General features: G+C 40.8%; 1 protein-coding gene across 5 annotated transcripts in view; it reads left to right on the plus strand.

The window, feature by feature from the left end:
* Window positions 1-12360, plus strand: part of colq (collagen-like tail subunit (single strand of homotrimer) of asymmetric acetylcholinesterase) — a 116146-nt gene that overhangs the window by 87805 nt on the left and 15981 nt on the right. For all 5 annotated transcript variants that reach the window (XM_043689504.1, XM_043689507.1, XM_043689506.1 and 2 more), the window contains 2 exons: window positions 7594-7733; window positions 9860-9979. In XM_043689504.1, coding sequence (XP_043545439.1) covers window positions 7594-7733; window positions 9860-9979 — 260 coding nt within the window. The remainder of the gene's footprint in view (window positions 1-7593; window positions 7734-9859; window positions 9980-12360) is intronic.

Consider the following 12360-nt stretch of genomic DNA (forward strand, 5'->3'; position numbering starts at 1 on the left):
CTACATTGTACTCCATTTGCCACCTTTCTGCCCAGCTCTGCAACTTATCTATATCCTGCTGTAACCTGACACATCCTTTCTCACTGTCAACAACTCCACCGACTTTCCTATCATCCGCAAACTTGCTCACCCAACTTTCTAGCCCCTCCTCCAGGTCATTTATAAAAATGACAAACAGCAATGGTCCCAAAACAGATCCTTGCGGAACACCGCTAGTAACGGCACTCCAAGATGAACCTTTACCATCAACTACTACCCTCTGTCTTCTTCCAGCCAAGGAAGACATAATTTTTTAAAAAAAATTATGTTTAATTAAAACATAATTGTTTTAAGATATGAAAAAATATTGACTGAGAATTTCCTTTCAAAATAATAGTGAGGTGACTGAGGCTCATCAGTATTTATAAACAAAAAGTACAGCCATTTCAATTGACACAAGATTAAACTCAAATATCCAAACCTTGCTGTGTGGCTTATGATGCTCTACTTTCTGATGATGTTGCTTCTTTAACAAGGTCAGATTGTCCTTGGTGTTTTTCATAGGGGTCATAAATGCATAGATTCCATGTGTCTGGTTTGTATGGGCTTTAGGGTCAATTTGATTATAGCTAACAGATACTGCCTCAGGAAAAAGGCTTTCGAGTTGAATGTTAAAAAGCACTGTACAATGAAAGGAGAGTGGCCAGTTCTCCCAGCTCAGCTTTTCTCTGGTTTGATTTGGGTTTAGCAAACAGTCAGTTTTCAAGATTGCTGGTCAAAGAAACAACTCTATGCTGATCCTCTCTCTCTCTCTGACATCTCTCGTGTAAGAACATGTGTGTGATTTACCTTTTTTGCCAAGGGGGTGTTTATGACGATGTTGCAAGCATTTGGACCAGCATCATTAAGTTGTGATAGAGTCGATTCGGTTTTTAAAAGTCATATTCAGTTTTCTTTTGCTCATGTGTAAATAAATAGTTTTGTTTAAAACTGAGTGGTTGGGCCAGTGGTATTGCTTCTGGAATATCCACTTTACACCTGCTTAAAACAACTAGAAAAGTTAGGTCTGACCTACCTTCTTTGAGGGGTTCTGGTTTGGTCCATAACAGCACGGTGGCTCAGTGGTTAGCACTGCTGCCTCACAGCACCAGGGTCCCAGGTTCGATTCCAGCCTCGGGCGACACATTCTCCCCGTGTCTACATGGGTTTCCTCCGGGTGCTCTGGCTTCCTTCCATAGTTCAAAGTTGTGCAGGTTAGGTGAATTGGCCATGCTAAATTGCCCATAGGTTAGGTGTGTTAGTCAGAGGGAAATGGGTCTGGGTGGGTTATTCTTCGGAGGGTTGGTGTGGACTTGTTGGGCTGAAGGGCCTATTTCCACACTGTAGGGATTCTAATAAATAACACCTGTTAGCTTCAGGGAAACAGTATCTGCCTGTATATCGCTATATTGAAAATATGGAATGCTGTAAACTTGTGCATTAATTAACTGTGAATTCTGTATAATAATTACCAAATACCACCATAGAAAATCCTGTTCATTTCAGTCTTAGTACCAGTTAATAATGGTATGTGCAGTAATTACTTACAAACAAACTCGCTGACTCTAAAAATTAATTATTTCAGTGTGAACTGTTGTTGGAAATTTTAAAAATGGTAACTTTCAACTGCATCCTTTATCTTTCCTTTCTATCTTTATTTTCTCTCCCCCCGGATCAGAAAAGTTTTCCTCTGTTCCATTCTCTTTCTGTACCTGTTCCTCCAGTTTGTTTTATTTTCTCCTCAGTTCTTGTGTCATACTCTGATGGATTATGACATTACACACTTGCTTGCCTTGTTCCCTCCTGCTTGCAGGTTTCTTGTGCTCCTGACTGAAAAGCTAGATTACCTCTGACTGCAAAATCTGGCTCTCTGCTGTCATCTCTCAGTGAACAGTTTTGACTAGATGACCTCCATGCACTATTTTAGTGGAAGTATCAACCCTCCTAAAAAAATCATATTAGAAAAAGTAAAATAGAGAGTGATTACATAGAATGGTCATAAACAGAAAATTTACTGAGTGAGATTGCAGTGCAGGGGGAGGGGTGGAGGTGTTGGTATTTGTATCTGACTCTAGTTTGTGTCAAGATAAGTTCTTAATTCAATTATCTGTAGTTTAAACAAATTAGGTGATTAGTTAAAGATAATACAAATTATAGGCTAAATGTATAAATCTTAAATGATTTTACAAATAAAGTAACATTATTTCGGGATGTCAATGCAGTCTTGTGCTGCAAATGCAACATGTAAGAGTTTGCACAGAAAAGTAGGCTCCCACAAAATAATGACTGCAGTTCATGCACACATTGCAAGAGTGTCCGCTCGGTTGTTGAGCTGGAGAATGAGATGCAGATATTGCAAGGTATCAGGGAAGGGAATGTTCCCTGGACACTTTGATGCAGGGGCATATCAACTCCTTAGGTTAGGAAGTTGTCGAATCAGAGAATTGCGACAATGCAGAAAGAGGCCTGTTTGGCCCACCATGCCTGCAGTGGTTCTATTACCAATTGCCAATCTCCTGCCTTTTCACCATCTCCCTGCACAGCATTTCTATCCAAATAATCATTCAATGGCCTCTTCGATGTCTCAGTGGCATAGGTCATGTTAGCGGTCAGGGGCAGGAGGCTTTGGCCACAAATAAAGCAAGTAAGGAGAACTCAGGGCTTTTCCTCATTGCCAACAGGTATAAGGATCTTGCTCCTATTGTGGACGAGGGAAGTCAGGAAAACAAACCATGGCATTAATTGTGGGACTGGAAATATTTCAAGTGGTGACAGTGAAAAGGAATAAGAGCAGAACAGAAATGGATAAACAGAAGGATGAATGTTGTCTGTAGCACAACCAGGAGTTCAGAAGGTTCTGCTGTCTATCAAATGCCTGTGGCAGAAGAAACTTGTATAAAAGGACAAAGATCCCTGTGGAAAGCAGCTGCATAAGTACAAAGAAGTTCTACTGAGGGGGTATGAGCATTTGGTGTCTAAATTAATGAGCAGAGCCTCAACTGTAACAAAGCAGTATATTATGGTGGCAGGATTTCCTGCCATGCAGTTGATGAACTCTGAGGAGCATTAAATGGGTTGAGAATCCCACCTCCTGCTGCCAGCTGGGAGGAAGACCCACCTTAAAGAGCAGGCAGCTGTCTGGTCTGAGCCACAATACCAGCATTGGGGGCCAATACTGCATATGAATCTGGGACACGGGGGTGGGGATGATTTTTGGTGGGCCAGGATTGAAAGACATTGGTGGGCAGGGGGGTGAGTGTGAAGGGAGAAGCCAATCCAAGCGGAGTGAGGAGAGGACATGTGGGTGGGGAGCAGACACTGACAGAGGACTTTGTTTGGAAAAAGGGACTATTGAAGGAGTCTTCCCCTTTACCTACCAGGCTTCCCAACCACTGCCAACCTCCTCCCACTGACTGCAGACCATGACTAAGTGGGAAGAGGCTCTTAAGTAGCCCTTCATTAGTCATTTAACAGCCTCAATTTGTGGTGGGTGTGTAAAGTGAGGGTTTGTAAAAAGGGTTGTAAAGTCAAGGAGGTCTGCAACATTCAGCCTTTAACTAATGAATGTCTATCCGAGCTATGTTAAAATAAAATATGGAGGTGAATAGATCAGAAAGTTGAAGGTGTGTCTGAATAATTGTTGTGAGGGACAAGAGTTTTGATTTGTGTGGTATGTGCACTGATACAGTTCCATGTGAACTGTCTCTGCTTAAGCAATACTAGGATCAGAATTCTAGGAAATCATATAATAGGCCTGTGGATGAGGCTTTGAACTGAAATGGTGATGTTGGGAGGGGTTTTGGTTAGCAGAAAGGAAGGAATCTTAAGAGAAGATCAAGGCCATAGTGCACAGTCATGATTGGTAAGTGGCTTGTGACAAAAGGAACATAGTTTAATGGTTAAACTTCATCATTGAGTAAACTCAAGTCAGGAAGCAATGGCAAGTTAAAGTTGCAGTATTTGGGAAGAACAAGTGTTTTAAACATAAAAACATCAAAAGCCAAGGTAAAACCCTTGAAGCTGAGGGAAGATAAATTATATTGGGAAAAAAAGAAATGGCAGAGATGCTAAACAAATATTTGTCTATAATGAAAAGCATGTTAGCATACAAAAATTAATGGGTACCCAAGTGTGACAATTCTGTGATTTAAGAGATGCGTTTTGTCCTGGTTCCTTTTAGAGAGAGGTTGGTGGAAGGTGGAGAGCAGTCTATGAGAAGATAAACAACTTGTGAGGCCTGGGTTTATTTTAGGTTAGAACAATAGACGCAACCTGAGTGGGTGTGGTCAAGCTCTCACAGAACCAGGGATTCTTAGTTTTCAGCAGCAGTTGCTGTTGGGGTCTTGAAGGGGAAGCTGTTTTTCCCTCTCAGTTACAGCCAAAAGCTGGGGCCTTTCCTCCTGAGCTGTTGGATTGCATGTGAGACAAATCAGAATTTGCCTTTGTCCAAGGATGTGTTTATGGGATGTTACTATATTGGAACAGCTAATTAGTGATAGTTACTGTATCTATTATTCTATTAAGGTTTTCCAATAGAGTTAATTTATTCACAGTTCTTCTTTCTTCTGTTACATTTTAACTACAGCATTTGAATAAATTGTGTTTTGTTTAATGTTGAGTAGTTTGACTAATCGAATTGCATCTGGGAGACAGCACCTCACATTTACCTTTAGCATAAGAAAAAAAGTAGGGTCTGATCTACCTTCTTAATATATTTTGAGAGGGTCTGTTCTGATTTTTAACACAAGGGTTTCATTAGAGTGAAGAACTTGAAGTAATTGATGTTAGTAAAGTTAAGCTACTAGAGAGATCAAGCTGACAGGTTTCCTGGATTCATGGCCTAATGTTCTTAAAGAGATGGTTACAAAGTTAGTAGATGCATAAATATGCTCTTGCAAATGTCCCTATAATTTAGAAATGTCCCTATGGATTGGAAGGCAGCAAACATAACACTGCAATACAAGAAATTATGAAACTACAGGCCAGTTAGCCTAACGTTCGGGCACTTCAAAAAATCCTGTCATAACTAAACAGAGCCAACATGGTTTAGTGAGAAAAAAAATGTGTTTTTGAGGATGATATGAGCAGAGAAAGTGGAGTCAGCGAACATAATAATTGTATTTTCAAAAGACATTCAGCAAGTGATTGTGTAAAGGATTTGTACACAAGATGGCAATGGAGATAATGTCTATGCATGGTCGGAGGATTGGTTAAAGAACAGGAAACAGAAAAGGAATAAAGAGGACATTTTCAGGTTGGTATACTGTTACACGTAAGGTACAAAAAGGATCTGTAGTGTAGCCTCAGCTACTTGCAATCTAAATTAATGTCTTGGATGAAGAGGCCAGGCCTTACATATTCAGATTTGCTAACAATGCAAAGCTAGGTAGTGCTTTATCTCCCCCTCCAACCATAATTTGATTTAGCCCCTTCCCTTTTGCCCCACATCCCCATCACGTTTGATGGTTTGCACTGTGCATAATGGGCTTTGCTATTTAATACTGAATTGGCAACATGGGTTTGGCTTATGGTGGTTAGCTTTTTTTTAAAAAGTAAAAGAATAGCCACTGTGATTTTGATGGTGGGAAGTTCGCTCTGTTGTGTGCAATAACATGTCTGGTTAGGAAAAAAATATACAAAGCTGGGTTTGAAATGTAATTTGAGAGAACATAAAATTTACATGTCTTACACCTTGCCTGCGTACAAGAGCAATTACATACTGGCCTTTTGAGTGAGCCCCTCCCCATTCCCAACCAAAGTGATTTAACTGTAAGAACTATGTTTAATTTAAACATTTATAAATGTTACTAAGAGGGCGTCTCTAGGTTAAGCACTCACTTACCAACTATCACAGCCAGCTGCCCTTTGTTAGGCTTTAAGAGCCTGCCCACACCCTTCACTGGAAAAGCAACCTGTCCCCATATCATTTAAAGGGGCACTTCCCATGAAAACCCAATGAGTGACTGATATCCCCATCCCAGGGTGTGTGGGTATGATAAGGGCAGAGTGAGAGTTTAGGACACTGAAGTAATTCCCAGTCTCTTTGCTCATTGGTAGAAAAGAACGTTTTTCTTTAAATGCTGAGAAATGATTAAGTATTGGTTTTCAGAGGAATTTGAGGTGTCTCGCTCCTCCTTATCCTTATAATCTCTTCCAGCCTCACAATTGTGTTCATCCAGTTCTGTCCTGCTGGGTATCCCCTAGTTCAGCTGTTCTTATTGATGACCATGCCTTGTACTCTTCACTTCTTTACGTTCTTTCCTCCTTGGAGGTGTCTAACGTTTTTCATAATGTTCCAGTGAGACACTATGTGAAATATACTATGCTGAAAGTACCTGATAAATATAAGTTGTAGTGTTATTCTTGTGCGTTATGTATAGGAGCTTAACAACAAGGTACAGCAAGCAATAAGGAAGGTAAGTGATATCCAAGTCTTAATTTGGAATACACATATAACACAGCGTTTCAGCTTTGGTGTAACCAAGAATAGATAACTGAAGCATATCTTGTATCTTAGAGTGAAGTTTAACAATAATCAGCCACATTCCCTGAAATTTTCTTACTGACTAGACATGTCTCTGAGGCTAATGCACAGCAACGACCTCCAGGACGAGAGGTCAATGCCGTGATCAGCATGCTGATACCAGTCACCTTGTGCGGAACATCATGTGCAGCTGAGATAGAGCATTAATGAGGAGGAGTCATAGAGTCATAGAGATGTACAGCACGGAAACAGACCCTTCGGTCCAACCCGTCCATGCCGACCAGATATCCCAACCCAATCTAGTCCCACCTGCCAGCACCCGGCCTATATCCTTCCAAACCCTTCCTATAATCCCATGGCATCTTCATTGAGAAAGGCCTGACAAAATGAAGTACTTTAACAAGCACCTGACTGGCCAGCATGATGTCTTCCCCAGAATTCAGGACACAAGGATGGAATTCCTCCCTACTGAGAGCTGTTAGTCAATCGGAGGCCAATGGGAGTATTAGGTGCCTCTGGTAAAACAATCAGACAGAGGCCTAGGATTGCCAAGGGTACCAAGATGTTGTCCAGGCAGCAAGAATGGAGTCAAAAGAAAGAGCAAGTGATGGGGCCTACAATCCTTCTCTTTCCCAATAACAAGTCTGTTAATCAAATACTGAGCATCTTGGAATAAGAGATGCCCTTGTCGATCACTCGCAGTGTATAAAACTGCAGTACGCATTTGTCTGGTTGAAGAAAGTTGCTTGAATTACAGTATCCTCTAGCAGCGGGATATTTATAATGTGTTGTACACTAGTTTATACTAATCATGATCAGCAATGTGACTAGTGGCTACACAATGTTACACAGAACTGTCAGAATGTTCTGTTTCAAATGTTTTCTGATGTACAATGCGCAGCTCCACTCCCACTCCCTCATGCAATACATTTCCATTGGAAGTAGCTTACTTTACTGTCTGATTTCAGAATCTTATTATGTTAATGTGTAACAAGAAAGGTGAAAGGTACACTGAAATGAATCAACTGTACAGGTCAAAAAGAAAATTATAAGTACATTGTTCTTGACTGGCCATTATTTTCATTTAAAAGGTCGCTTAATTGTCGGACCAAAGGGTGAAAGAGGACTCCCAGGGCCAGTAGGAAGATGTTACTGCAATCTCCCTCAGACTGTAAGCAATCCTTCATATAGTGAGCTCCCACCTTTGGTCAATTCTCCACAAGTACCAGTCGTAAGTATAAATTTTAGTGGGGGAATCATAATTTATATCCAAAAATGTTTGTCTGATTACCTTCTTTCCAATTCTAGTGAGAAAGAAACATTTTCCATGACTGAATAAGGAAGTTAAAAATAGTAATAAAATGAAAGAGATATTTTACATTTGGCAAATATTAATGGTAGATCATAGATTGGTCAGGGTTTTAAAAAATCAGCAAAGATTGATGACAAAAAAGAGAAACTGAAGTTTGAGAGAAAACTAGCTCAAAAAATAAAACTGATTGTAAGAGTTTTTATAAATATTCAATAGAAAAATGACCTAAGGTAGTGCCAGTTCTCAAAAGAGTGGGACTGGGGATTTGATCATTGAAAACAAGAAATGGCCTGGATGAGTGTGGTATCCCATCCACAACCTTCAGTAGTTCCCTCCTGCCCCTTTAGCACAAATGTGCAATGTGTGCCATTTTCAAGATGCACTGCAGTTACCCATAAATGCTCCTTCAACTTCACCAGCCTGCAGCCTCTGGAACCCAGAAGGAGAGTTGCACTGGATGCATGGAACCACCACAATCTGAAAGTTCCCTTCCAAATCACACAGCTTCCTAACCTGGAACTATGCCATCGTTTCTTCCTGGTCACTGGGAAAAAAAAAATCCTCGAAATCCCTTCCTATTGGCAATGCGGGTATCTCTATATCTGAAGAACTACAGCAATTCAAGATGGCTGCTCCCAACCATCTTGTTCAGGGTAATTGGGCACAAGTGTAAATGCTGGCCGAGCTGGTGGTGCCCACATTCCATGAATGAATTAATAAAAAATATAATGGAGGCATTAAAATGATAGTTTGTGCCTGCCTCACTGTAGCAAACAGGGTAAAATCATTAAGGGGTCTGAGCAACATGGACTATGGTGAGATGTATGGCACGATTGGGCAAGCATTGTCTTGATGTTGGGAGCATCTCTCCATAGCTATTGTTCTTTTGCCAAGTGGCGCAGTGGGTTTTTTTTAAATTGGGCAGTGATGAGTGGCCAATTATGGGGAATTCCTGGGAATGATGGGCTTACTTTGTAAAGAAAGGTTGAGCGTGTACTCACTGGAGCTCACTAGAACCTTATTAAAACATGTAAGATGGTGAGGGGGCTTGATAGGATGGATACTGGGAGTATGTATTGGGGACACAGGTTTAGAATTAGATACTTTCCTTTTAACGCTGAGATGAGGAGGATTCTTTTCTCTCTCTCAGAGGATCATTAGTACATAGAATTCTCTTCCCTCTAAAATCACTGGAGGCCGAGTCTTGAACTTTATTCAATGGATTCAATTTAAATAGATTTTCTTTTTATAGACAGTGGAGATGAGATTGTTGGCACGATAGACAATAAAGTGGAGTTGAAGCCATGACAAGATTGGCCATGATCTTATTGAATGGTGGAGCAGACTTGATGGGCTGAATGGTCTACACTTGTTCCTAAAATCCCATGTTGCAATTCAGTTCCAGCTCTGTACATAGTTTTGCTAGTTTTGTGTATTTGTGCATGTACATTATTAGATTCCCTACAGTGAGGGAACAGGCCCTTTGGCCCAACAAGTTCACACTGACCCTCGAAAAGTAACCCACCCAGACCTACTCTGACTAATGCACCTAACAGTATGGACACTTTAGCATGGCCAATTCACCTGACCTGCACATATGGTACTGATCACATCAGAGCTCCATTTTGAAGTATACAAGACATGTTGGACCATTATGTGTCATTCATGAGTTTTCCTGCATCTTCCTTAGAATATTGTTGTGATTGGGTTGTGAGCAAAGCTGTGAAGTTGGTCTCTCTCTCTCTCTCTCCATTACTGAAATCAAAGTTGGAAAAATGGCTAGTGTTATTCATTATGGAGACAAAAATTAATATTAAAAAGACGTATTAAATTATCTGTACAGACAGAACAAACAATGCTAGAGCACAAAAACAATAAAATGTATTCAGTGTATAAAATTAGAATATTCTCCTAATAACACTGCAGTCAGAAAGGCCAAAGTAATGTATTTCTTACATTCTTATGTTGCTTAGAATTTTCTAACTGCATCAGCCTGACTTTCCTGTGATATCTAAATAATATTTAATATTCTTTTTTCTTTTTAGATATTTGTTGTGGACAATGAGGAAGAGCTGAAAAAGCTGAACACCGAAAATGCGCTAGCTTTCCGGAAAGATCAGAGGTCATTGTACTTCAAAGATACTGTTGGATGGCTGCCGATTCAGGTAGTGGGAGTTTGATTGCTGCATCCTTTCCAGAAGTTTTATCTTTATTAAACTCACCCTTCAAATTAAATCTAACAGGAAACAGAAAGAGTGTCTTCTCCCACCCTTGCCCATTATAGTTTTCATTCTTGTGTTGGAGCAATGTGATGTGAACAACAGCTGTTAAAGGCGGGCCTCCACAGTTCATCATTCTTGGAAATGCAAACTGCTTTTCTTGTCGTAGCAGAGTGCCATCTGCTGAACCACGTGAATATTACAGGGGAAAGCCAACTGTCAGTAATAAAAGTGCATTTTAAAATTATAGGTAAATTTAGATTTTCTTAGCTGCCCCTTTGTTTGCCCATTTGAAGCTGTGTCTTCGTAATTCCAACCAAGATGGAATAAGTAGGATGGAGGCAGACACATTGTGTTTATTTATTCCCTGTTAGAAGTCATGTGATCAAGAAATGCTTCAGCCAGATCAATGCCAGGCTGGCTTTGGCTTCACACACTAATCAGATTGTAAATGCAATGACAAAGCATTTAATCTGACACTCTGAAAATATCACACCAAAAAGGCAGAGCAATTAAAATTCTAACACCTAATGTTTAATCTCAACTATGTGTAAGAAACTTGGAATCTCTCTTGACAGTTTCTACAGGCATGGGCTATGAAACTTGCATGCATTTGTGAATGTTGCTTAATTCCTCATATTGAATCAACCAGAAAGAAACAAAATGGTGATTTCGAGCAACCATGCAAATAAACCACAATTTACAGTCCCTATTCATGCCTCGGGAGCATTGACTCACTGGTGTTGAGCTACTGACAAATGAATCGCTCCAAAGTGGACATAGCTGTATCAGGCAACAAGTTACCTCCAGATTTTCTTTTTCTTAAGAAAGGTCTTTCCATATCTTCTTTGGTGTATGCAAGACTGCACTCAGTGAATGGCAATCACAGTTCTTTTTATGCCCCAACATCCCCTAGACTCAGTTTGACACAATGTAAATAGCAAATAATGCATCAGAACTCAGGTTTTCTTCATCAGTATGCTATTAATACAACCAACCCTAGCCATATGCCAATTACCAGGGAGCTCATGTCGAGAAGCAGAAGGGTGTAGTCATAGAGTCATCGAGTCATACAACATGGAAACAGAGCCTTCGGTCCAACCAGTCCATGCCGAACATAATCCTAAACTAAACTAGTTTCTATTGCCTGCTCTTGAACCATATCCCTCCAAACGTTTTCATGTACTTACCTAAATGTCTTTTCAACGTTGTAACTCTGTTCACATCCACCACTTGCTTAGGAAGTTCATTCCACACACAAACCACCTTCTGTGTAAAAGATTTTTTTTTATATCTTTTTTATATCTCTCTCCTCTTACTTTAAAAATGTGTTCCCTCATCTTTAAATCCCCCAGGGTAGGGAAAAGACACCTACTATTAAGCCTATCTATACCCCTCATGATTTTATATCTTCTATAAGGTCACCTTTCAACCTCCTTTGCTTCAGTGAAGTAAGTTCCAGCTTATCAATCTTTCTTTATACATCAAAACCTCCTGAGCAACCTTAACAGAGGAGTGTAGTTTTGCTCACTCAGAGTCAGAGATGTACAGCATGGAAACAGACCCTTCGGTCCAACCCGTCCATGCCGACCAGATATCCCAACCCAATCTAGTCCCACCTGCCAGCACCCGGCCCATATCCCTCCAAACCCTTCCTATTCATATACCCATCCAAATGCCTCTTAAATGTTGCAATTGTACCAGCCTCCACCACTTTCTCTGGCAGCTCATTCCATACCCGTACCACACTGTGTGTGAGAAAGTTGCCCCTTAGGTCTCTTTTATATCTTTCCCCTCTCACCCTAAACCTATGCCCTCTAGTTCTGGACTCCCCCACCCCAGGGAAAAGACATTGCCTATTTACCCTTTCCATGCCCCTCACAATTTTTTAAACCTCTATAAGGTCACCCCTTAGCCGCCGACGTTCCAGGGAAAACAACCCCAGCCTGTTCTGCCTCTCCCTATAGCTCTAATCCTCCAACCCTGGCTACATCCTTGTAAATCTTTTCTGAACCCTTTCAAGTTTTGCAGCATCATTTAGATAGGAAGGAGATCAGAATTGCATGCAATATTCCAACAGTGGCCTAACCAATGTCCTGTACAGCCACAATATGACCTCCCAACTCCTGTACTCGATACTCTGACCAATAAAGGAAAGCACACCAAACGCCTTCTTCACTATCCTATCTACCTGCAACTCCACTTTCTGCCAGATGGATAATTTCCCATTGTCGCACATTGCTGTCCATTTCCCAGATCTCTGCCCACTCCCGGAACCTACTGATGTCCCTATGGCATCTTCGCAACTCGCTGTCGGAGAGGGGGGG

This window comes from Chiloscyllium plagiosum, chromosome 5 (assembly GCF_004010195.1).
Source record: "Chiloscyllium plagiosum isolate BGI_BamShark_2017 chromosome 5, ASM401019v2, whole genome shotgun sequence".
Lineage (NCBI taxonomy): Eukaryota > Metazoa > Chordata > Chondrichthyes > Orectolobiformes > Hemiscylliidae > Chiloscyllium > Chiloscyllium plagiosum.